The 24,356-nt window shown below is 34.7% G+C and overlaps 2 protein-coding genes across 3 annotated transcripts in view; both read left to right on the plus strand.

Annotated features, from left to right (window-relative positions):
* Positions 1–19,940, plus strand: part of LOC135138748 (uncharacterized) — a 140,947-nt gene extending 121,007 nt beyond the window's left edge. Inside the window, exons 6-8 of one of the 2 annotated variants that reach the window (XM_064068751.1) lie at positions 18,254–18,414; positions 18,462–18,631; positions 18,685–19,940. The gene's annotated coding sequence lies outside the window, so the exon portion shown is untranslated. The remainder of the gene's footprint in view (positions 1–18,253; positions 18,415–18,461; positions 18,632–18,684) is intronic. The other variant, XM_064068752.1, reaches the window with a different exon arrangement.
* LOC135137825 (uncharacterized) lies at positions 2,330–12,748 on the plus strand. Its single transcript, XM_064067577.1, has 3 exons — positions 2,330–2,356; positions 3,149–3,244; positions 11,474–12,748. Exons 1-3 carry the CDS (start codon positions 2,330–2,332, stop codon positions 12,746–12,748), a joined length of 1,398 nt encoding a protein of 465 aa, XP_063923647.1.
* Positions 19,941–24,356: the final 4,416 nt, after the last annotated feature.

The raw sequence follows: 24,356 nt of genomic DNA on the forward strand, positions 1-24,356 counted from the left end.
AAATAACGAATTTTCCTTCAAATGAGGATATAAGCACTGAAATGCTTGATATAATGGCATTTCATATTTTAAAAAAGGTGAAATTTCTTGCACAATGTCAGCTATTCTCTTAATAATTCCAACAAAAGTTTCGTTTGGATACGTTAGACCTCCACGATCTTGCAAGAATATCAAACGGAGCAAAGGCCCTGGAAGTGTTGTGGAAACTAATGGTGATACACACACGTCACACTTTAATTTGTCATTCAGTTTCTTAATGATGTAACCTGCTAGGAACGCTACTGACGCAGAATATATTGTATTGTTAGCAGGTATGTTTGTCTTCAAATTTTGAATTTTCATTCTTAACTGAAAAGGTAATACCATCTCTTCTATATGTTGTTCTACTATCTCTCTTGTTTTTGATGGGGCTGTACTCACAAAACTCATAGTTTCAGAAATATTTGCCGATGTGGAAGCCTTAACAATGCCACAACGTAATATTTGACGTAGGGCGAACTCCGCCGCCCTTGCGTCTGTTGCATCATTAGACCCTCCTCTCAGGCGTACATGGGAAAACATAGCTTCAACAGCATCTGAACTGAATCCCCTTGTTAAAACGTAGTAAAATCCAACTTGTTTCAGCAAGAATTTTATACAAAGGCATGTACTCTTAGCGGTGAATTTTAAGGCCTCTGCTGTTTCTTCTGATAAACCAGACAAACTGTCTCTTGAAGAATTGCTTTGCACATCGTCGATGTAATTAGGAAGTGTTACATTTAACCACTCTAACCTTTGGTCTGATACATCTGCATAAGGTGCAACCGTGCTGTCTCGTGAACGGATATAATACGTTCTACTAGACATGTTGTGGATTTGGAAAAACTTATACATGTTTTCCAGATAACTAATAGTGGCGTCGACGTTGCAAAACCTCGGATCACCTGCTTCCTTCAAAAACTTCAAAGATGCCGTGACTGATGGTGAAAATATTTGAATGGCTCGCAGCACATTCATTTTTTCGAAATTCGAAGGGTACAAATGCTTCCTGGTTAGGTACCTTACAGGTTTAACAGGCAAATCTTTTTGTAACTCGTACAATTTTTTCAAATATGTAGATGAAATAACACCTTCGGAAGAGGACATTTCCCTGTCTAAAAATAAACTCCTCGCATTCTTCACTGCGTGACAGTAATCGTAGCTCAAAAACAAAGGTATTGATGGCAGAACAGGGTGAGAAATATAATTCTGAAGAGATCCATTTCCCAACTTTTTAAAAAGTGCAGTATTTGCCGAAAAGTTATCCGTCACCAGTCTCAACACAATAAATCCACTTTCACTCAAAAGTTGTAAAACCGAAATAGTAAGCGCATGAAAATCATTTGTGGATAAAGATTTATGAAAAAAATATCCCGCTGGGATGGTATATTTCGTCGACAACCCATGGACAACGTAACACAACATCTTATTTGCGATTTGGGGACGTTGGCCTATTTCGTGGGAACCACAAGTATCCAAGCCATAAATATGATCATCAGTTCTACTATACTGGATTCTTTCTTTGACTGACATATCGTCAACTATTAAAGAACACACTCTTTCAACCGGTACTCTAAAATTTTGGACTTCAGCCTCCAAACGTTGTTTTATTAAGACATTTTGGCCTTTGTATTCACCAAGAAACCTTGATAAAGTACTTTTCGAAGGAACTTTAAACAAATTCGTGTGACAGAATCGGTAACCTTTCGGAGAGCAAAATCTCCATATAATTGACATTCTTATGGTTTGCTCAGACCATCTCGGTTTCTGCTTAAAGTGGTTTTTTAATAAATCCAACAGAAATGCCGCCTTTTCATCACCAGCTTCTGCATTTCTTACTAATTTAGTGATAAGCTCTACATTTGGAGAGTTTTCGCTTTTCTGTTGCTTCAAATCTTCAATTTTTGACAAACATTGATGGTATTTTTGTGTGGTTCTTTTCAATTTTTGAGTTAACACTTTACAGTGGTACCGCAGATTTTGAAGTTCTTTTAAAGAAATTAAATCAGCTTGTACATATTTTTCAAATCTGCAAGGCAGGACAGGAAATTCAGGTTCTGGAGATGTTTCAACCTTTAAGCAATATAATTTCGAATTTTGTAAAATAATATAATAATAATTTTACATCAACAGTGGGTACAGCTTCTTTATTCAGCCGGTATCTCCTGTTGACAAATTTGAGACAGCCTTCTTCAAAGTGATTTTTACAGATTACAGAGTAATCATTAATATTTGTTACGTCTAAATTAAGGAAGAATATGTGAATTTTTACATTGATATTCAATATTCAAATTTACCACAAACTTTATTAATGACGTCTAACCATTTGGCTCTTAAAGTATGTTCCGCTGGAAACTGAAACAGCGGAATGCCCGTACTACCACAAATAAAGCACTTTTTAACCATTTTCTTTAATAATGAAAGAGTTTAATCAAATATTTAAATTGACAATTCGTGGATTTGAATTTGACAGTGTTTGACAGTTCTCCGATAGATGACGCCAAATAGAGGGCGGTCATGGCATGCTTTTTAGGAACAACTTTTAGAAAAAATGGGACGGCCGTATTTAGTTGATGGAGCTGGCCGTGAATAAAACTAACTAACTATGTATTTTATCACTATTGACCCAAATTTGTTATTGCCGAAAATTATGTTTTAATGATTTTGATTGTTATTTAATTCTTTCGTAATAAAATTTATGAAAACCCAAAAGTTGCCGTTATTGTTTTTAAAAAACCTTGTTGAAATATTTATTTACGAGAAGGAAAAATAAACTATGGAAATCATAATACAGTTGATCGATAATCTGGGTAGGTACACAAAAGTGCCTCGCTTTTATGTAAACAGGAAAATTTCGTTGGGAATCAGTGTCGTTGAGGAAAAGCGTAACCTCAAAGATCAATTATCAATTTGAGAAGTCAGAAATAGCTATAAGAAAAGACCGCCAAATACAAAAATAATGCACAATTTATAATGCAGAGGAGTAGAGATAAAATCGAGATCTTTATATTTATCTTAAATTTAATAATGAATTTGGAGTATTTGTTAAATTAAACCTTTTTATCTTAGTCAAGTCCCAAACCTGACAGAAATAAAAATTTTATTAACAATACAATTTTTTCTTGAACAGGTTGGAGATAGTGAAAAGAGCACTGACGAAAGCATTCAAAAGACGACAGTCCGCAGAGATGTAAACGGAGAAACAAATAAAACTTTTCCGGAAGAGGTAAATTTACTTAAACTACGAAATCCGCATTTTTTAAATTGATTTTTTAAGTAGGGCAACGAGGGGCTTGTTGTAACAGTTTTTAGGAAAACGAATATAATTTGGTATCTGTTAGCTGTTTGACCATTATAAAAGTATCTGTCGGTAGTCTAACTATTCCCCTACTGGACTGAACAGGCAAAAGGTCAAAATTGTTCATATTCACTTTATACCAGGCATTCTTAAAAAAAGTGCACTGTTACAACTTGCCCCGGGTTTGGGGCTAGTTGTAACAGCCATGAGGCAGGTAGTAACAGTAAAAATAAACCTGATGTTGATACATATTTAGACTTTATTTTTTAAAAATCAACACAACACTTCATTATATATAATATTTATCAGTAAAACTGAAATAAACTTTTAGAAAAAGAGTCAACATTAAAGATTTGAGTTTCGTTTTCCTTTTTCTTAATGTATCTGAAAAGAGATAGGTATATGGCATAGGCCAAAATTTTCGCTCGCTTTTCGTATGCTAGGTACGAGATTTCTAGAAGTGAATTTGGGATAAGTTGTAACATGTTAGAACTTGCCCCTCAGATATTGTTACAACAAGCCCCGTAGCACAATTTTCTACATTTAATTACATTTCGACAAATTTATGTCGCTTAGCGTCAAAATGTGTAAGGAATTTCAATGCTGAGTAATTTTTGAAATACATGCAAAACTTAAAGTTTAAAATTAATTAATAACAGATACGAAAAACCAAATTTTACCAAAGCAATATTTTACATAACTTGGCCAAAACGAAACACGTGCACACATCCACTCACTGCTCTGACTGGAGGAACAGTGGTTGTGATGACATGATGTCTTATGGTGCAGTAAAAAACCTGACGTTAAAGAGTTTAAATTCTGAGTAAAAATTTAGTGTTACAACTTACCCCTGTTTCAACAAACCCCTAGTTCCCTTGCTATAATTTGCATCAACGAGCAAAATATTCGATTCTCATACGGATTCACGAATTTCGTTTTTATTTATATACCTATTGGGCACAAAATTCGAACTGTACAGCTCTACCAAACTAAATACGGTATAAAACATGGTGAAATCACAATAAATTCCAGGGGCGGCTGACATTAACTAACTAGAGCCAGAACATTTTATACAAAAATACTTTATTGTTCTTAGGTTTGACGGCCGAGCGCGCGATGCTGGCAATTACGAAAAGGTATTTTTCTCCGAATAAAACATGTTATTTTTTTTTTAAACGTGAAACTGGATCCAATTTATTGGACATGAAAATGTTGAGTATAAAAAATTGTGACAAAAATCAGTTATATAGCCGATTCTTAAAGCACTAATACGAAAATTAACGTGTATTCTAACGTCTAAAAAATTCAAAGACACTTTTGATCATGATTATATATTGTTATAAAACAGGTAGGTACCTATACGAAATACGAAAACATCCTAGGCAGAAAAAATGAAATCACCTTGTGATTTTTCTTTTAATACCCATAAAGTTTTTCACTTTGATGTGAAAATAGGTTAGTGAGAAATTTACTCACCGAAAAGCCTTTTCTTTCTTCTTGTTTAATATTCCAATTCCAGTTAAGTATTTAAAACAACCCCTGTCTAAGTATGCCACCTTTAAAATCTGTAAAGGACAAGTTGTAGCATAACTGATCAAAATACCTTATTATTAAATTTAAAGTTAACTAATAAAAACATGCCTCTGGATTCTCTGGATTCTTAATTTATGGGGGCTGACCGTAGCCAGCCGGCACTTAGGCCTCGCCTTTGGGCCCATTGTACCTTCCCCAAGTCCATATCAGGGTGTTTTCCCGCTCCTCTACTCGTCAAGCCATCCAACTGCTTGAATGTACTTGAGTAATGCAGAGGGTGGAAACTCCCTGATATTTGCCATACTAGGCCAGATGTCCCCTAGTATGGATTCCCTGTAGGAGGCTAGGGCTGGACACTCACGAAGAATGTGCTCAGCTGTTTCCTCTTCTTCATTGCATCCACGACAGATTGGGTCTGTTGCTACCCCTATCGTATGTAGATGTTTGTTAAACTGGTAATGTCCCGTAAGGAATCCTACCAGTTTACGCAGTTTGTCCCTTGAAAGTGAGAGATAAAATTTTGTCAACTTACGGTCTGGTGTCGCCATACAAGCTCTACTATGCCGACAGCTGCTCAACGTCGCCCATATCTGCTCATGGCGTCTATGGGTATATTGCTTTACGAGTTCGTTCGAGAGGGCGACCGAAGGCGTGATTGCCGGTTCGGGTCCCCAGAAGGGCATACGCGCGGCTCGCTTCGCCATCTCATCTGCCCTCTCGTTTCCTTCGTTGCCACTGTGTCCTTTGATCCAACAAAGTACCACACTATTCCTCTGCGTTACATACTTTAGCGTTTGTCTGCACTCCCAAACCAGCCCGGATCGAACCATACAGCTGTCCAGGGCTAGTAGTGCAGACTTGCTGTCAGTAAGTATGCGTATTGATTTGTTGCCGATTTCACGTTCAGCAATGATTCTAGCTCCCAGCATTATTCCCATCAATTCTGTTTGTAAGACAGACGTGTGGGTGCCGAGAGGTACACTGATTTGTGCGTTCAGTTGTTCGGAGTAGATGCCGGCTCCTGAACCACTATCTGTTTTGGCACCATCGACATAGATATCTATGTCGGCTCGTCCTTCTGAATTATCACTCATTGATATTCTATATGTCTTCTCATATATTAATTTTGTGCCCATTCGGTCACAACCCATCCTCAACAAGGGTATTCTGTTGAACGCCTCCGTTAAGATCCGAGTGTGCTTCGTTGTGCGGCCTTGCTTGTTCCATACTCCCAGAGAGTGAAGTCTTAGAGACGTCGTCATTGCCGCTTCCTCTATGTAAAGGTTGAGAGGTGCTAAGCAAAGAAGAGTCTCCAGAGCCGCTGTGGGAGTGGTCCTCATTGCTCCTGTAACACTGAGACACGCCATTCTCTGAACGTGTTCAAGTTGCAGGGCTGTTGTTTTTTGTCTGGCTCTGGGCCACCAAACTAAAGCTCCATAGCACAGCATCGGTCTGACTATTGCCGTGTAGATCCAAAGGGCGATCTTGGGATTTAAACCCCACGACCTTCCCACCACCCTACGACATTGCCAGAGAGCCGAGCGTGCCTTTTCTACTTTATCATCTACATGCTTCTTCCAATTCAGTCGCCAGTCCAATACAACTCCCAGGTATTTGACTTCGTCCGAAAGTTGAAGCGTTGTGTTAAATATTTTTGGCATCTGTAGTGTGCCAATTTTCCTTTTCCTGGTGAACAGGATTAGTTTCGTCTTTTCTCCATTAACGGAGAGGGTATGTCTGTTGCACCATTCCTCGACTATTTTTACTGCAGCTTGCATTATCTCACATAATGTATCTGCGTTTTTTCCTGTTAGCAGAATGACTAGATCGTCCGCGTATCCAATTGTGTGGTAGCCAAGATCATTGAGGCGTCGTATCAGGCTGTCAACGACAGTATCCCACAGTACAGGAGAGAGAACTCCTCCCTGAGGACATCCCCTGTCTACAACAGCCTCGATCTCAGTGCCACCTACATTAATCATTACTTCCCTGTTCCTCAGCATACTGGCCACCCACCTACTTAGGGTGGGGTCCACGTCGTGCTTTCGTAGGGCTAGTTCTATGCTTTTGAAGGTCGTTTTATCAAACGCTCCTTCAATATCCAAAAACATTCCTAAGGTGAAGAGTTTGTTCTCCATCGCCCACTCTATACGGTTTACAACTGTGTGTAGGGCCGTATCGGTGGATCTTCCTTGGATGTAGGCATGTTGGTTCGGATGTAGAGGTTGCTTGCTCAAAGCAGTCTCCCGAATCTCTTTTTCGCTTAGTCTTTCTAGCGTTTTCAGCAAGAATGATGTTAAGCTAATTGGTCTGTAGGATTTAGCCAAGGTGTAATCTTGTCGTCCTGGCTTAGGTATAAAGATAACCTTTACTTTTCGCCATGCATTCGGTATGTAGCTGAAAGCCAGACACGCCCGAAGCATTGGCAACAAAATAGGGCGTAGTCTGCTCATTCCCCTCTGCAGGAGGGCGGGATAAATACCGTCAACTCCTGGAGATTTGTATGGGGAAAAGCTGTCCACTGCCCACTCCAGTCTTGCCTCCGTGACTACCTTTGCAGCCAGCGCCCAGTCCTTCGGGGAAGGTTGAGTACCGACTACATCCCTTTTGGAATGGGAGGTAGTCCGTGTGCTGCCTGGAAACATGGTCTGCAGCAAAAGTTCTGCGGACTCTTCTAAGGTGGCTGTAAAGGTGCCATCTTCTTTCTTTAGGAAACCTGGTTGATGTGTGTGGTCCTTCGAGAGAACTCTCTTCAGCCTTGCGGCCGAAGCAGTCGACGTTATGTCGCTGCAGAAGGATCTCCACGTTTCCCGTTTCCTCTTTCTTAATTCTTTTTTAAACTCTTTCCGGTGCTCTTTATAGGCTTCCCAGTCTTCAGTTTTCTTAGTGTTTTTTGCTCTATTGAAAAGTTTTCTTAGCCCTGATTGAAGTAGGCTGAGCCTTCGGTTCCACCATGGTGTACCTTTGCCCAGACCTTCCTTCTTTAGGGGGCAACTTTTCTCATACGCTGACATTAGAGAGCTGCCAAAGCTCGAAGATGATATGAGTGACAATTATGTATTATTATAACTCGACTATGACCGATTGAATTCTGACAATTTACATTTGACAGTTGTCTGTGATTGACATTGGCAGCACAAAACATTGACAGAAAAAACATCAACATCAACACATACGACGACTAGGCTTAAATGTCATTGGTTGATTCAGCGGCAACAAAAAACTTTTGAAGTCTAGGCAGAATTTTTTCAATCCAGTGAAGTGGGACTTGGTATTTATTAGTTGAGGTATGCAAGATCCCGTGTTTCTGACTTTTGAAGAAAAATGCTATTTATTTCATTTTATTAATTGAAATAAATAGTGCATATTTTAAACTTTAAATTGGAAACATTCCTTCCGAAGATATAATGACGGCATCTCTTCTAATAGACGTATAGTGATAAAAATATTGCACATCTACACATGTGGTTTATTAGTGAAGGTTTGTTGTTGTTCAGTATAATAGTACAAACATTTTGTTATTTCGATAAATTTAAAACCCAGCTTTAACGTAAAACATTAGATGCTATTTTCAACATTTTGTTTTAATTTAGCAGAATAATGTTGAACTTGGAATAAATTATAAAGCTTGTAACATTCTCTACAAAACAATACTCCCCTTGTCCCAAAATAAGTGTCTGATTTCTGTACTACCTTCATTTTTAAAGATGAAGAGCTGTTGTTTAAAACGTAGTTGTGTAGGTCAGATCCAACACTTTAGTACACAAAAATAATCAAAGGTTGATTCGGCAGGACTTCCCTCACCCCTGAGGTATAGTCCAACATAGTCGCTCCCTAAAAAATTAATAAATTTGATTGTGCAAATTTTTATTTGAAATAACCTTTACACATTATGAAAAAGATAGATAAGCAATACCAGTAATCGTAGAAGCAGGTAAATAACATCCCATACATTTGTTTTGACACGGTATATTTTTTTTGTTTGTCTACGACATCCCACGTATTTTTAATGACACGCTATATATATTTTTGAGAAACTCTTGTGGAGCTTAATTTTGTGAATTCATTAATATATCGTACTTTAACTACCTATACTTCGTCATTGCTTAGCATTCCAACATTATGTTACGAAAACACACATATATAAATATGAATCCATTGATAAAGGACAAGACTATGCCTGTTTGTATTACTGAGTTTTCTCATTTAAAAATATTCCGACTCGTTCTTAATTTGATCAATAAAAAATATGAATGCTATGATGAATCACAAGTAAAAACTCATCATATTTTGCTCATTTTAGGTAAAATTTATTCAGTAAATTTTGAGATAACGTCATTAATTTTTTGGGGGAAATAAACAGATTTATTTTGATTAACAATTTGCCGTGCCTACAATGACTTTAAAACGTCTGCAAGATTTCAAAGTATTCAGTTTTGTAATTCTTGATTTAATCAATAAAATAAATTGACTCAGTCATTAATTTTTTTCACACACCCCGTATAAGCAAATCTAAAAAATATTAATGGAGTGATAAATCACAATTATAGACTCATCATACTTTGCAAAATGCACATTTAAGATAGCATTTTTTCGGAAAAATTTTGTGTGGCATGATAATTTTTTTAGGAGGGGATGAGCAAATATATTCTCTCTAAGATTTCAAAGCATTTGGTTTTGTAGTTCCCGATTAAATCAATAAAATAAATTTACGCATTCATTAATTTTTTTGAGTCACCCTGTATATGCAAATCCAAAAAATATGAATAAAGTGATAAATCACAACTACACGCTCATCATATTTTGCACATTTGGGATAGAATTTATTCAGCAAAATTTTGAGATGACGTCATCAATTTTTTAGGGGGGGATGAGCAAATACATTTTGGCTAAAAATTTACCATGTCTATGATAACTGTAAAACATCTCCAAGATTTCAAGGCATTCGCATTTTGTAGTTCCTGATTTAATCAAATAAATAAATTCACTCATTCATTAATTTTTTTGAGTCACCCTGTATATGCAAATCAAAAAACTATGACTGGAATGAAAAATCACAAGTACATACTCATCATATTTTGTCCAATTTAGATAGGATTTATTCGGCAAACTTTTCAGGTGACGTTATCAATTTTTTAGAGGGGACAAGTAAATATATTTTGAATAAAAATTTATCATGCTAATGATAACTGTAAACCATCTGCAAGATTTCAAAGCATTCGGTTTTGCAGATTCCAAATTAAATTGCAAAATGTTGTTTCATAATTTTTATTTATTTATTTATTTTTTTAAATGTGGACGTTTCGGGTAGAAACTGAATTCGGAGTCATAAACTACATGTGTAGGACTATGTTATTTTATACAATTTAAAGCCCATTTACTATATACAATTTTTTTGTGACGTCATCACATTATTGGCAGGGATGATTAGTAAAATTTTGGTTAGCGTTTTATCATCTACATGATATTACTAATGTAAATACAAAATTTCACAATAATCAGTCCAGTACTTTCGGAAATTATCTGTCTAATAAAAATCCGGGATGGCAGGCAAACAAACAGACAGACAGACAGACGGAAACAGAAGACTTATTTCTTAGTCTTCTAGGAGTCATGAAAGGCCGAGAAAATGTAAAAGTATAGAGTCGGCCGATGGACTCGATTACAATACTTCCTTTGCTTACGCTCGGGAAGTAAAAACGGGCCAGTAATTCTGAGTTGGTTAATCGCAACCCAAACGCCGAGTTTGTGGGGATTCCGGACGCTAGGGTGGATTTTCCAAAGTCCGTATCCTTGTGTTTTGTAACTTTACATAGCCACTATAAGATGAAAGTATATTTCATCACTGAAAAGCGTTTTTTCGAGATGGTCATCCGAATCTAGAGGGTTTAGAGACGATCGACAGTTATGAATGCTGGGGAAAATCAATTGCACCTAATTCAGGCAGGTACAGATGAGAGACGATAGGAAAACAAATGAAGATCTTGTCTTAGAATCGTATTACAGTCATCAACAAACAAACGAGGTTGGTGTGATAAATGACGGATGGGAGGATCTGGGGTTTCTGCCATTACTTCGTTCGCTTCTTCACTAAGTTCTGGACTTCACTTCTTTGCTGCCGCTTCCAGGTTCTTGTGCCATAAATCCAGTTTCTTGGAAATTTTCTAAGCAAACGTTTAAAGTCTGTCAAAACTACGAATAGTCTGTGGCAAAGTCAGGGAATTCTTCTCGAAACTCTTTCATACATAATCCATTTAATTGAATATTGCCCAGTTCTATTTACTTTTAAGTCGTTTCGATAGCAACATATTACCATGAATACGTTCTGTTGTTCAGAGAACCCATTTTTGGTAAAAAATAAGGTAATCAGTAATCAGCAAAACATACATAAAAATTCTGAAAAAACTGACTTTTATCACAAAAATAAAGCAAAAGATTAAGTAACAATAAACCACGAGAAATTGATACGTAAGTTTAAGAAATGGTGTCAAGTCAAGTGTCAACTACCTGTCAACTGAATCACAAGTTAGGTAGTAGTAATGGTATTCGGTTGCCTACTTAGTTTCATAATATTGTACACCCGTTAGCTTTGCTCTATTCATTCACGTGTTGATTTTGTTTCAGATTTTTCAAAAAAGACGTGGAACCACAAATCTGGGTATAGAATACGAAGTTCTTGTTACCGCCAACATCGCACTACAATTGATAAGCGACAATAAAATAAAAGACTTCCGTATTTCGTCGAATAATGAAACTTTTGGTGATTTCGACGACGTAGTTGTCGAAATGGAGACAGATCGGGGAATCGAAATAAAAGCACTCCAATTAAAACATGGCAATAAAAAAAAGTACATAACAAAAAAGAACTTAGAAAAAAGTAAAGACTACAACTTAACCAAATATTTCAATTCTTTCCAAGAGACAAAGGACAAAGCAGACGTATTTATATTATTTACCAACAATAATATTAACGAAGATGAATTTAAACCCCAAGGGGAAAATTTTTGCTTGAAACCGATCAAAGTATCGATGTCAGAAGATATCCTCGACACTTTGAAAATTTCTGAAGATATAAATTATTATTATAAATTTAAAATTATAGAAGAGAAATCGACTGAACAAAATCCTCAAACAATTCAGCAATATCAAACATTCTTGAAACAATTTTATTTCTATACAGACCAAGAAGATTTGGAAACTCTTAAAAAATCAACAATGGAAAGGTTTATTAAGATTTTTTGTTCTAACGAAGCCACTTTCAAACAATACGTTAGTGTCATTTCAAGCTGGAGTATAAGAGCAGGAAAGAAAGAAAAACTAAGCAAAGAAATGACGCAACGTGCGATTGCACTTTGTCTGCTGTCTTCTCAGGTCGAACCTCATGCATCTAATGGTCAAGTCACAGACAAAATGGCAACCCTTCGAGAGGCTATTCGTGTGTTCGCCATTACGTTGTTGAAAGAAGAAAACAGTAAACTAGCTACAACATTGTGGGCCAATTGGAAAAAAAACATTCATCTGGAGGACTTAGATAAAGCGCATTCACGTTTTTCTGTTTTTTTTGATTATATAAGCAGTTTAGAGGATATGGATGCAAAATCGATAACACAATTGCTTTGGCTGGCGGAGAAATGTCCACTAATAGTAAAAGAATACAACACTATTGGAAAAGCTGTTCAGCTGTGTAGGGATGGAAAATTTATTTTACTTGGTGACGGAAAATGGAAAGAATGGATGAAAGATCTTTCGGTATTTGAGAAATTATCGCAGTTAGAGGGAAAGCCTGAACTGTATCAAAAAGTGCAACAAAATTTTAATATTTTTCAGCAAGAAATAGCAAAATTAACCGTGAATGAACTTTTAGAAATATCAAACGTACAACGGCATCCATCGACATAAGAAAATATTTCTTAGTCTTTATAAATGATTCGATAATGTTAGTAAAAACACTGTTATTATTCTGTTTTATTTTTCAACCTGGACGCTCCCACAGTTTGAGACAGTACAGCTAAAATCCATGACAATAGACTAGACTCCAAAATTTTCTTAGGGAAAATGGTGAAAGGTTATTACAATTCCCTTAGACGATTATCAGAGAAAGAAAAAATAATATCTTTTTCACCTCCACCTCCAAAAAAAAGGTTGATTTTTATCTTGCATAGGAAGCGATAACAGTTACTAACTGCAAAGTTTCTGTTTATCTTCAACTTCTTCTCGATCAACCGTCGGAACCACCACTAAAGTGTTTTGAAAATCATGAAAAATTTCTGACCATAATTCTAAACATACTTTATTTTAAGTATTAAATACTTAATTCGTATACATTCGACGTGCGTATTCTCCTCTTTTCAAGAAAACAAGGTGACTCGTTCTTAATTTGATCAATAAAAAATTTGTTATGTTGTCATAAGCATAGATAATGGTTTGGCATCAAATGTGCAACTTACTGTCAGTCCGCGTTTCGAGTTTTTAGTTTATGTAACCCACTGAGCGACAGTTGGAATATCCTACGCTAACGGTAAACTGTTATGTTATAATGCTGTGCTGTGTACTCTGTTACTGTTTTAGGAACATCTGTACGTTTAAGAAAAAAATTCAAAGCGGATTCGTTCACCATACGTTTAGGAGTATATTACTGTATAACATTTAAATCATTTTCAAATACAATTGTATTGGTTAGGAATTTACCATCCACATTTTCCACATATTTCTAATATACATACAAAATTTGCGTTGGCGATTGTTGAATCGGTCCAGTAGTTTCGGAGACTACGTGTCTACCATAAAAGTGGCCATTCGTCCTATGCACTCGGACACTACACTGCCATAGCTTACGCTCAGAAAGTAAAAATTGGTCACAATAACAATAAAACATATCCAGCTTTTTCGAAAAATGATTACCTAACGGATGCCTGCAATGTACTCGAAATGAAATTTATAACGGAGGTGAGACCCTAATGAAGCGCTAATAAATTACGAAACGTCGGTCAAACACTGTTTGTTATTTCCTATCACAATCATAAGGTTCTAATTTCGATGATTTCAAAGACATATTTATCATTAAAATTAGGGAATTGTTATTAATCTTCCTTGAACTGTACTTTCTGCCAAGCTAAACTGAATTCAGCATTTTCTTGTGAACCAGTATTCATCGTTAGTGTTGCATTTCCGGAAGCGGCCACTGACCCTTTTGGGTATCTTTACCTGTTTTTGTAAATAGCTCTGTAATTTTAGTACTTCTGTAACCGTCCTACATTAAACATCAAAACCGAACGCTGTCCATTATTTCAATTATAGCAAACAAAGGTCCTTCGAGCAATATCAAGGTACAATTCGGAAGACCATACATGGTCGTATCAACCGGATTACAAAAAACGTTGGTACTACGATTCGGGTTGTACGAAACATTGGCACTTCAAGCCGGAACATTGGTCTTTGAGCCGAAACAATAGCTTCTCAAGCGGGACACGTAATAGTTGTAGAATATTTGGTCAAATGCAGAGCCGAAATCAATCGCATTGATAAATATGGTCGGGCACCGCTTTACGCGGCTTCCTCGAAAGATCACGAAAAAATTGTCAAATGCCTGGTGAAATGCGGAGCCGAAATCAATCGCGATAACAAATATGGTTCTACACCGCTTTACTCAGCTTCCTTGAAAGGGCACGAACATATTTTTGAATGCCTGGTGAAATGCGGAGCCGAAATCAATCGTGCTGATGATATTTATGGTTGGACACCGCTTTACGCAGCTTCCTCGAGAGGTCACAAAAAAATTGTCGAATACCTAGTAAAATGTGGAGCAAAAAGTTTCGTTTATTAAAATGAATAATGATGAATAGTCACCAAAAAAAATCTGTCGAATGATTAGTTCAACGGCGATCCAAAACTCCTCCGCGCCGGCCAGACTTTCAACATTCTATTACCATCCGCCGCCTCATTTTTTTCTATTATTTTGTTGATCAAATCAGGGACGGTTCACCCTATAATTCCGTAAATTTGAGAATGCAGTACTCTTATTATTATTATTATTATATATATATATATATTATCATAAGTTTAATTTTGAAGGATTGTGCTTACGCTTTTGTTAAACCTTTGCTCTTATTATTTAACTTAATTATAAAAAAATCTCAATTCCCAGATACCTGGAAGCAGGCTAGTCCCACTCCTGTCTTTAAAAAAGGTGATCCAAAGTTAGTCCAGAACTATAGACCTATTGCTCTGCTTTGCAATCTTTCCAAAATCTTATAGAGTGCATAATACATAAGCGTATTTATTTTCAAGTCAAAAGTTTAATATCACCTGAACAACACGGTTTTGTTGAAAAGCGATCTACCGTCACAAATTTAGCCTACTTCAGTCAGTTTGTCCGAAGCAATAGATCGTAATAGCCAAGTGGACGTAATTTATTCCGAATTTCAAAAAGCTTTTGACCAAATAGACCACTTCATTCTCTTAAACAAGTTACATAATTTTGGTTTCACTCAGTCCTTGTTGTCGCTTCTGGAATGTTATTTATTTAACAGAGTTCAGTTTGTTAAATACCGCAATTTTCACTCTTCAAATTTCTCTCCTACCTCCGGTGTGCCCCAAGGGTCTAACCTAGATCCGCTTTTGTTCCTTTTATTTATTAATGACATAGTTGACGAAATTCATTGTGATAAGTTATCATATGCTGATGATATGAAACTCTTCTTTGAAATAAAATCAGTTGGTGACTGTTTAGCTCTGCAAAGTGATCTAAATCAATTATTGGAATGGTGCAAGGAAAATCGTTTAACACTTAATATATCCAAATGTAACGTTATGTCTTTCACAAAAAAAAAAGATGTTTATCAGCATAATTATGTCTTGAATGCGGTGCCCGTAAATCGTGTTTATTCATTCAAAGATCTTTGTACTTTATTTGACCAAAAATTTTACTTCGTCGATCATACAACAGATATCTTAGCCAAATCTTATTTATGGTTTCATTTATAGAAATTGTAAAGATTTCTCTGATATATCGGATTTAATCCTTCTCTTTTGCTCGCTTATAAGGTCCAAACTGGAGTACGGCATAATGGTTTGGTATCCCACATACAACATTCATGTGAATCATTTGGAAATACTACAGAGAAAGTATTTGAAATTCATATGTTACTTGATTGACGGTGCTATCCTCCTTGAGGCTTTGATCACACTGCTCTGTTAGCAAGATTCAATCTAACCACGCTGCATACTAGGCGTGTTGTTAGCGTTCTTCGTTTTTTGTATAACCTAGTTCATTTTCGGATCGACTGCCCGTATTTTCTGCATAAATTAAACTTTTTGGTTCCTCGTTTAAACTCAAGAAATTCGAATATGTTTTATTGTATCTGTAAAAGAACTAATGTCTTAGTTAGGTCACCAGTGGCATTAATTTCCGATATAGCTAATAACATAAATTGTGTGTGCGATATTTACTCTAACTCCATAGCTGCAATTTCAACGGCTGTTGTTTCATTTATTGAAATATAACTGATCTTTTTTTTTCACATAATCACAGAATTTCTTAATATTTAGTTCTTTTTATTTATTTTTATTTTTATTATTGTATCCTACTTAAATTAAAAATATTATTAAGTTATACCTACATTTATGTAATTTTTAGTTTTTCCTGTAATTAGATGAATATCACCTGTTGGAAATAAACCGATTATTATTATTATTATTGTCAGGATTTTGCTCTCTCTATTAAAAAACAATGTTACCTTAACATTTGAGAGATATTATTACTTTAATTATAGGATTTATGATTAAAAAATACAATTCAATAAAAAACTGAATTTGTTGGACCGTATTTCAGGAGTAAAAAACGTTCTGTCTGATACCTTGGACCAATTTTTACCCAATTTCATTAAAATTAAAATTTGATTCTACATTATTTTTTCGTAATACGGTGTTTTTCTTTTGGTTTTCATGATTTGTCTAGTATGTTTCACTATTTGATACATTTTTTTCCGTATTTGCAATTTTGATATCATATGCCAAAAGAAATTCCCTATATCAAAATTCTTTCTATTTCTGGAAAATACATACTTTTCCTCTGTTCTAAACTTCTAATAAATATTTTTTATTTTAGCTACAAAGCTCCAAGCATAAGTAATATATTTTAGTAAATGTATCTCTATCTATGATCGTGAAGTAGGTACCTATTACAAACTATTTAAATTCAAAATTTCATTTCTGCTGATCCCCCAAATATATCTCCATATGCCGCACATAATTTTCGCAATGTTCTTGCGTTATTGCCTCAGAATCATTGTTCATTAAAATATGTCCGTGCGCCCCTAAGTGATTTAAGTAAGTGATTTTGTAAGTGATTCAATAGGGTTTTTAAAAACTCGCAATCGAGTAATTACGACCTCTCGGCTGACCTTTAACTTTGTTTGCGCTACAGTTACTTGATAATCTTTTGTACCACCTTCCAGAACGTATCTATGTTACAAATTCATCAATAAAAAAAAGGACTAGTGAAAGTACTTGATAGCTCTGTCTATGGTAGATAAACTTATTTCTAGTTGAGAATTTTCCTCTAACAATTTAATTTTAATATCCTTAAGAGTTAAACACAGTCTTCATCAACCTATCGAAATTGTTTTGACAAAAAGTAAAATATATATACATATATACATATTTGACAATTAATGGAACACAATTGACGAAAAACGAAAATCAAGAGTAAAACACCATTTTATGATGGACATCTTTCTACATATATACCTATATCCTTCATCTGTCTTCAGATATGAAGATTTGTATTGTGTTTATTAATTTATTTATTTATCTATTTGGACTTATTTTTGAGATTCACAAAATTTTGACATAGATGGAAAAGATAGCTACAAGCTAAATACCTAAGTCACTCTCTTTATGGTTACGTATTTCAGTTAAATAAACTCATTCACCACGACGACTTCTTTTGTAAATATTTTTTTTATAATTTTTTCTGAAGTGCACTTTCGGATTTTTTAACTTTCATCAAATTTATTTAATTCTATTCACACAAAATTTCAACTTTTGATAAATTATTTTGATAGTGTTCCAAATTTGAATTAATTGACGACCACATACTTAAATGCAAACTCAGTGAGTCAATTTTTTTATGAAAATTTTTCAACTATATTTTCGGCCAAACTCAGCTAAGCTTCAACTTTTACTTTAGGTAAGTCATCATCTAAATATATTTGGCGTTATGTAACTATGAAATTTCAGTACAAGTGTTTTTCGTGAGGCTTTCACAACAATACGAAGATAAAGGCAGCAAAAACTGGCATACGTCCTACTATCAAACTTTAAAAAAATACAAACAAAACACATAAACTAAGGTAAGTAAAAATATTTTGAAATTAACTTTATAAATTTGATTTAACATTTCAGTACAGGTGTTTCCATAACTTTTAGAAAAATTGGAACCAAAACTTCTGTTATTCCTCAAGAACTAATAATATTGGAACAATGTTTTGAAAAATACTTCCACTTCCAAATGTATTCTGGAAAACTTTATAAAATAACATATAATATCAATCAATTTAAAAGACGTAAATTTTTCTTACTTCCTTTTTTTTTATAACATTTTGCATTATAGACTTTTCCTGGCCACCAGAACAGCGAATTTAAAAACAGCAACTGGTGTTGTAATTTCGTATCTTCATAAAATATATCTTAGGCGGAATCAAGTTTCTATCCTCAAGTTTTAACAAATGGGTTTAATACCGCTAACTGACATGGACAATATCAACAGAAGAGGGTTTTAAGGTAACTTTTACAACTTTAAAATTCACAGTATCACAAAATATTTAAAATTACAGCAAAACTTACGCTAAATGAATTCCAAACCAGAGAATTTAGTCGTAATTCCTGCACCATCAGCAGGAACTTCATCTTGTCATCGTAGTGGCTACAAATTGTCCATACATTCCGAAATCAGTGCATAGAAAACAGTATGGTGCGATAGAAAATCATCTTAATCAGAGTCATGTTATTTATATGGCCAAACCGTTCACAGGTAAAATCATTTAACATATTAATAACACATTCACTTTGACTGAGATTGTTTTCCATCGCACAATTAATTCTAGTTCTAATGTGAGTTTCATAATAACTTTATTATTTGCAACTACTGTTGTAAATGGTTGCTCCAATGTGTAATTTATTTCGACTGTGTGTGTCTTTTTTTGTCAAGATCGCTCAACGGATGCAGCATTCATGTCTAACAAATGTCAGCGCTAGATTCGTTATTCACACATTCAAGACGCGTTTTTGTATTTGCATCTGTTCGGCGCTTCGAGCACAAAATATTTACAAATTTTAAAATGTAAAGTGCCATGATACCTTTCAGCTAAGTACTTGTTCTCAGAATTAGCAAAAAACGACGTCAAGGCTGTTTTCCATTGTCGAATATTTTTATCACTATATAGATTCACTGGGTTTGCATTACAAAAATGAACATTTTGTACCAAGTCCTGGTTGTGATTTAAATTTGTTCATAGTGTTTTAAACATTTCACAACGATTTCCCAAAAAGATACTCTTTTGACAAACTGACAAAGTTTGATTCAGAGAGGAAGCGGGAAATTTATTGTGACCAAATACTGAAGATGCTACAAGCGTAGGAACTACGAAACTTTGTTTCTTCTTGACAATTGGTACACAGGTGAAAAAACACTTAACAAAACCAAAGCACGTAATTGAAGCTGCTTTTCTTTTGGGAATAGTTGTTGATAGAAAGTGTAAAAATCTGAAATGGAGCAAAAATACCGAAGACGGACTGCAACCTTGTCGTATTTTCTTACTTAATCATAGTTTTGTTGGTTTATTAAAAAAAGTATCATGATATGTGAGGGATATTTTTACTTTATAACGGAAATATAATACAAGTATTGTAGTTTATAAGTTAATTACTAGTAATGTAAGGGTGATTACTCCAACCAAGGACTTCGATAAACCTATGTATCTAAAAAATGTTATCAATCTGTACCTATATTGTAAATATGTAGATAATGATTTAATGTGTACACATACTGAAATAGATTGTTCTTTGTTATTAAACATTAGACTAAACTTCATTTTTTAAAATCTTTAATTAAATTGGTTTTTATTTTCTTTTACGACTAGAACAAAACAAACTGATAGGGGACTGTCCGCAAATGGCAAAAGAACACATCAATAAAGAAATAGTATGTACCTACGTTGTTACACGAGTGAGAAAATTGCTCATTTTTCACGAGATGAAAATTTACGAAACGAGACAACGGCGAGTATAACACTGTACTTTTTCCAATCATATGAACGCAAAAATTTAGTAATTTTTCTATTGATTTATAAATATGTACATTTAAAGTTCCATGATTAATAATGCAAAAGGGAGCTGAATTTACATCAAAATTTAAATTTTTACTTGTACTAGTACTAGAATTGGTGTTTGAAGTAATATTCGTGCTAGAAGGCTGCTAAATAGCATAATGAATCTTATGTGCACAATCTACGTTGTTCTTCAAGGAGTCGCCAATGTCGTCCTCTGCGACGGAGCTTGACTTCCAACCCCCTTTTTAATGCGGTAATACACACTTGTGCTACCGTCGACCACCAAGGTGGCGTTGGATCTGCGAAAACTGTGACAAGTATATCTTTCCGCTTCTGGTAATTTTAGAAATTTTGCAAATTGTTGGCCCATTCCGGCAAATTTGTTTACTCCAATTCTTTGGCAGGTACATTTACCTTTTTGAAAGTTCATAAAAAAAGTCCTTAAGAACGTTGGCAGGTTGAAGATTCCAATATTTTTTTACAACTTCATGGAACTCCCCAGTCACCGTAAATGTTCTTGGAGTTTTTATTTTAATGACTGGCACAGTCACCAAAAAATCTGTATTCAGATCCTTAATATCAATCACCTTCATGTAGTGGAGTTCATTAGTACGACAAGCACCGGCTATTCCCATTATTAAAATAAACTAAAAATTAGAGAAATATTATTAAACTAGCCGACCCCGTGAACTTCGTTTCACCTACAATTTAATTTTGAATCTGCAAAACCGAATGCTTTGAAATCTTGCAGATGTTTTAACCATATGATAAGCATAATAAATTTTTATTCAAAATATATTATACTTATCCCCTCCAAAAAATTGATGATGTCAGCCCAAAATTTTGACAAATGAATCCTACTTAAAATGTCCATTCATATTTTTTAGTTTTGCTTATAGGGGGTGTCTCAAAAAAATTAATCACTGAGTCAATTTATTTTATTGATTGAATCAAGAATTGCAAAACTGAGTTTTGAAATATTGCAGACGTTTTGAAGTTACTGTTTGACATGGTACGTTTTTAATCAAAATATATATGTTTATCAAGCCCAAAAACCTGATGACGTCATCTCAAGATTTTGCCGAATAAATCGTATCTAAAATGTGCAAAATATCATCAGTATATTTTCGTAATTTATCATTGCATACATATTTTTTAGATTTGCTTTAACAGTGACTCAAAAAAATATTTGGATCAGTCAATTTATTTTAGTGAATAACTCAAAAGTTACAGAAATGAATAATTTGAGATCTTGCAGACGTTTTAAAGTTATTGTAAGCATGATAAATTGCTAAGAAGATTTATTTATTCCCCCCAAAAAATTGATGGAATGGCTCACTCGATTTTCGCAGATAATTTTGGGAATACAATACAGTTATTTTTAGTATTACACTTCACCAATCCAAGGTGGTATACGTGTTGATCGTAAATGTTGATTAGGTCATCACAAATTTGTGTGAAAAGACTCAACTCGAAAATGTTGAATATGTTTCATTATACTTTTGGTGCGAGGGAAGTTCTGTCGAAACAACGTTCGATCAATTTTCTGACAATGGTTGATATAAATAAAACTCAGTAGATGCTCATACGCGAAATACGAAGTATCTACTCGCATATCAAATCAAAATATTTCTAGTTTTTCTAGATGATGCTAATACTTCAGTAGGTAACAGTTGATGCTCAAGTAATAATAATAATAATAATAATAATAATAGTGCTTTATTACGCCGAAAGATGTAAAGGCATTACATAAAGTACATAACAAAATATTAACATAACAATTCATATTAACATAATAGTAACAATTTGCGACATTCTTTCTTGAAGGCGTTGAGGGAGATACCAAAAAACTCTAAAGTGTTGCATTCGTTAGCAATCATCAAAACGCTATTTAGAGGCGAATGTAATGCATAATTCGTTTTATGAACTGGTATAAAAAACAGCCTAGGCGTACGAACCTTACGGATTGACACATTAAGACCTACCAACGCTAGCAATATGGGGGCTTCAATTAAACCATTTAATAATTTAAAAAGAAAACATAGTTTGTGATACTTACGGCGATTTTCTAGTGTATGTACTGACAGATAAGATGCAACAAGGTCTGTATCTGCTAACACAATACCATCACCACACAACTTATATTTGACATATTTTAAAAGTTTGACTTGGACAGCTTCAATTCGGCTTATGTGAGTGATATAAAACGGTGACCAGTTGACACAATTGAATTCCAATATCGATCGGACTAACGAATAGTATAATATCAGAATGGTTCTGATGTTGCTGAAGTTCACCGTCCACCGCTTTAAACACCCCAAAAGTTTTCTACCTCTAGAAACAACATATTCACAGTGACTGACGAAAGATAATTTAGTGTCTAAATAGATACCCAAATCCTTGGCATTGCTAACTATGTCTAGGGGCGTATTTTCTAGTAGGTACAATGGAACTGAGGGACGACTTTTGCGACTAAAGCACATTGCTTTGCATTTTTTAATGTTAAGAGACATATGATTGAGTTTACACCAATCGTTAAGACATATAAGATCATTTGTCAAAGTATTTATGTCATACATGGAATCAATCTTCTTATATAACTTCAAGTCATCTGCATACAGTAAGGAATTTGAGTTGAAATTCAAGCAGATATCGTTAATGAAGATATTAAATAAAAGTGGTCCTATAACCGAGCCTTGAGGAACTCCAGATGTTGATTCGTAGGTAGATGACTTGAACTTCATTAATTGTACAAAATGTAGACGATGACTGATATAAGATTGAATCCATGAAAGTAAAGGATCACGAACGCCGTAGAGTAGAAGTTTGTGTATCAAAATGGTGTGATCAACAGAATCAAACGCCTTGTGGAAGTCTGTGTAGATGCAGTGAATTTCCGAACCGTCCTCAATTGCATTAAAAATATCATTTATGTATACAAAGAGATTAGATTCAGTTGATCTACCAGAACAAAAACCATGTTGTGACACACTGATTACGTTTCTAAAAGAATCACTTATGAAACTGGACACAATGTTTTCAAAGATTTTCGATAGAACTGAAATTATACTAATCGGTCGATAGTTTTCAATGTCTTGCTTATTGCCAGATTTAAAGAATAAGTAGCATCTCGATACAACAAAAAAGGAAAACAGTGACAGTGTTTAACCATCAAGACAAAAATCGAGTCATCAAAATATAAGTTAGTATGGGGTAGACAGTTTGAGATGGGAATCTTTATGGCAAGTGTTGGAAAAAACGCACTGCACGATTTATGCATAAATAAAAGTTAATTACCTGAAAAGTTTTCGATATTCCCGCTCCCAATGTGTTTTTCAAACTGAATGCACCTTTTGACGACGTTCCACGTTCATGAAAGCCGCCATGTTTAGTTAAAATTCACTCTTACAATGATCCTACTAGTTTTCTAAGCTGCTTTACAGACAGCTCAGTCATTTGCCACGCCGATGCTCAATTTTAGATTAAATGCTCACAAAACGCGTAGATGTTCAATTTGTATCCGGGAAGATACAATGTTTCCAAGTAGGCACTCATTACATAGAGTAGATGCTCAGGTACATAAGCGTAATAATGAAGTAGAGGTACTTCGTACTTTGAATATGAGTATCTATTCAGTTTTATTCATACCACCCAATGTCCCACTTCAATGTTTGATTATGTTGATTATGAGCACAACGCTGATCAACTTCCATATCCGAATTACCCATGAAATAAATCATTGCGAATTGATTTTGTGGACCAATGTGAGCTTGTCGTCTTCTCGGCATTGTAATGAACTTCATAAAACGACACAAAATTATTTTCACGGTCAATCAAATCTGTAAATTTTGTCTTGAAAATTTTAAAATATTGAAAACTTCAAATTAAATCATCGAATAACGGTAAAGTTTGAGGTTTTGTCGGAACCAACAAAGTGAATATAGGTAAATAGAATGGCAGATCAACATTAATAAAGAACTTTCGCAATGTGTAACTAAATTTACTTTAACCAAGACTTTTCTTAAAATAAACGTTTTTTTTTTACGAAAAAACAAAGAACGATTTGAAATGCAATATACTTTTCACAATCGCACGGAAGAATTAGTTTTGTATGACACGTCAGTTAGACGACAGTTCCGTCAGGAACGCCAACTATTGAAATTAATTCGAAGTGGCGA

The sequence above is a fragment of the Zophobas morio genome, unplaced genomic scaffold, assembly GCF_036711695.1.
Source record: "Zophobas morio isolate AGI-343-1 ecotype UQ-CSIRO unplaced genomic scaffold, CSIRO_AGI_Zmor_V1 ptg000030l, whole genome shotgun sequence".
Classification (NCBI taxonomy): Eukaryota; Metazoa; Arthropoda; class Insecta; order Coleoptera; family Tenebrionidae; genus Zophobas; species Zophobas morio.

Excerpts from the sequence above, each read along its gene's own strand:
- LOC135137825 (XM_064067577.1), top strand. The coding sequence starts at position 2,330 with ATGACGTCTAACCATTTGGCTCTTAAA. Across the intron at positions 2,357-3,148 it reads CTAACCATTTGGCTCTTAAA|GTTGGAGATAGTGAAAAGAG; the intron begins GTATGTTCCGCT and ends TTTCTTGAACAG. Across the intron at positions 3,245-11,473 it reads ATAAAACTTTTCCGGAAGAG|ATTTTTCAAAAAAGACGTGG; the intron begins GTAAATTTACTT and ends ATTTTGTTTCAG.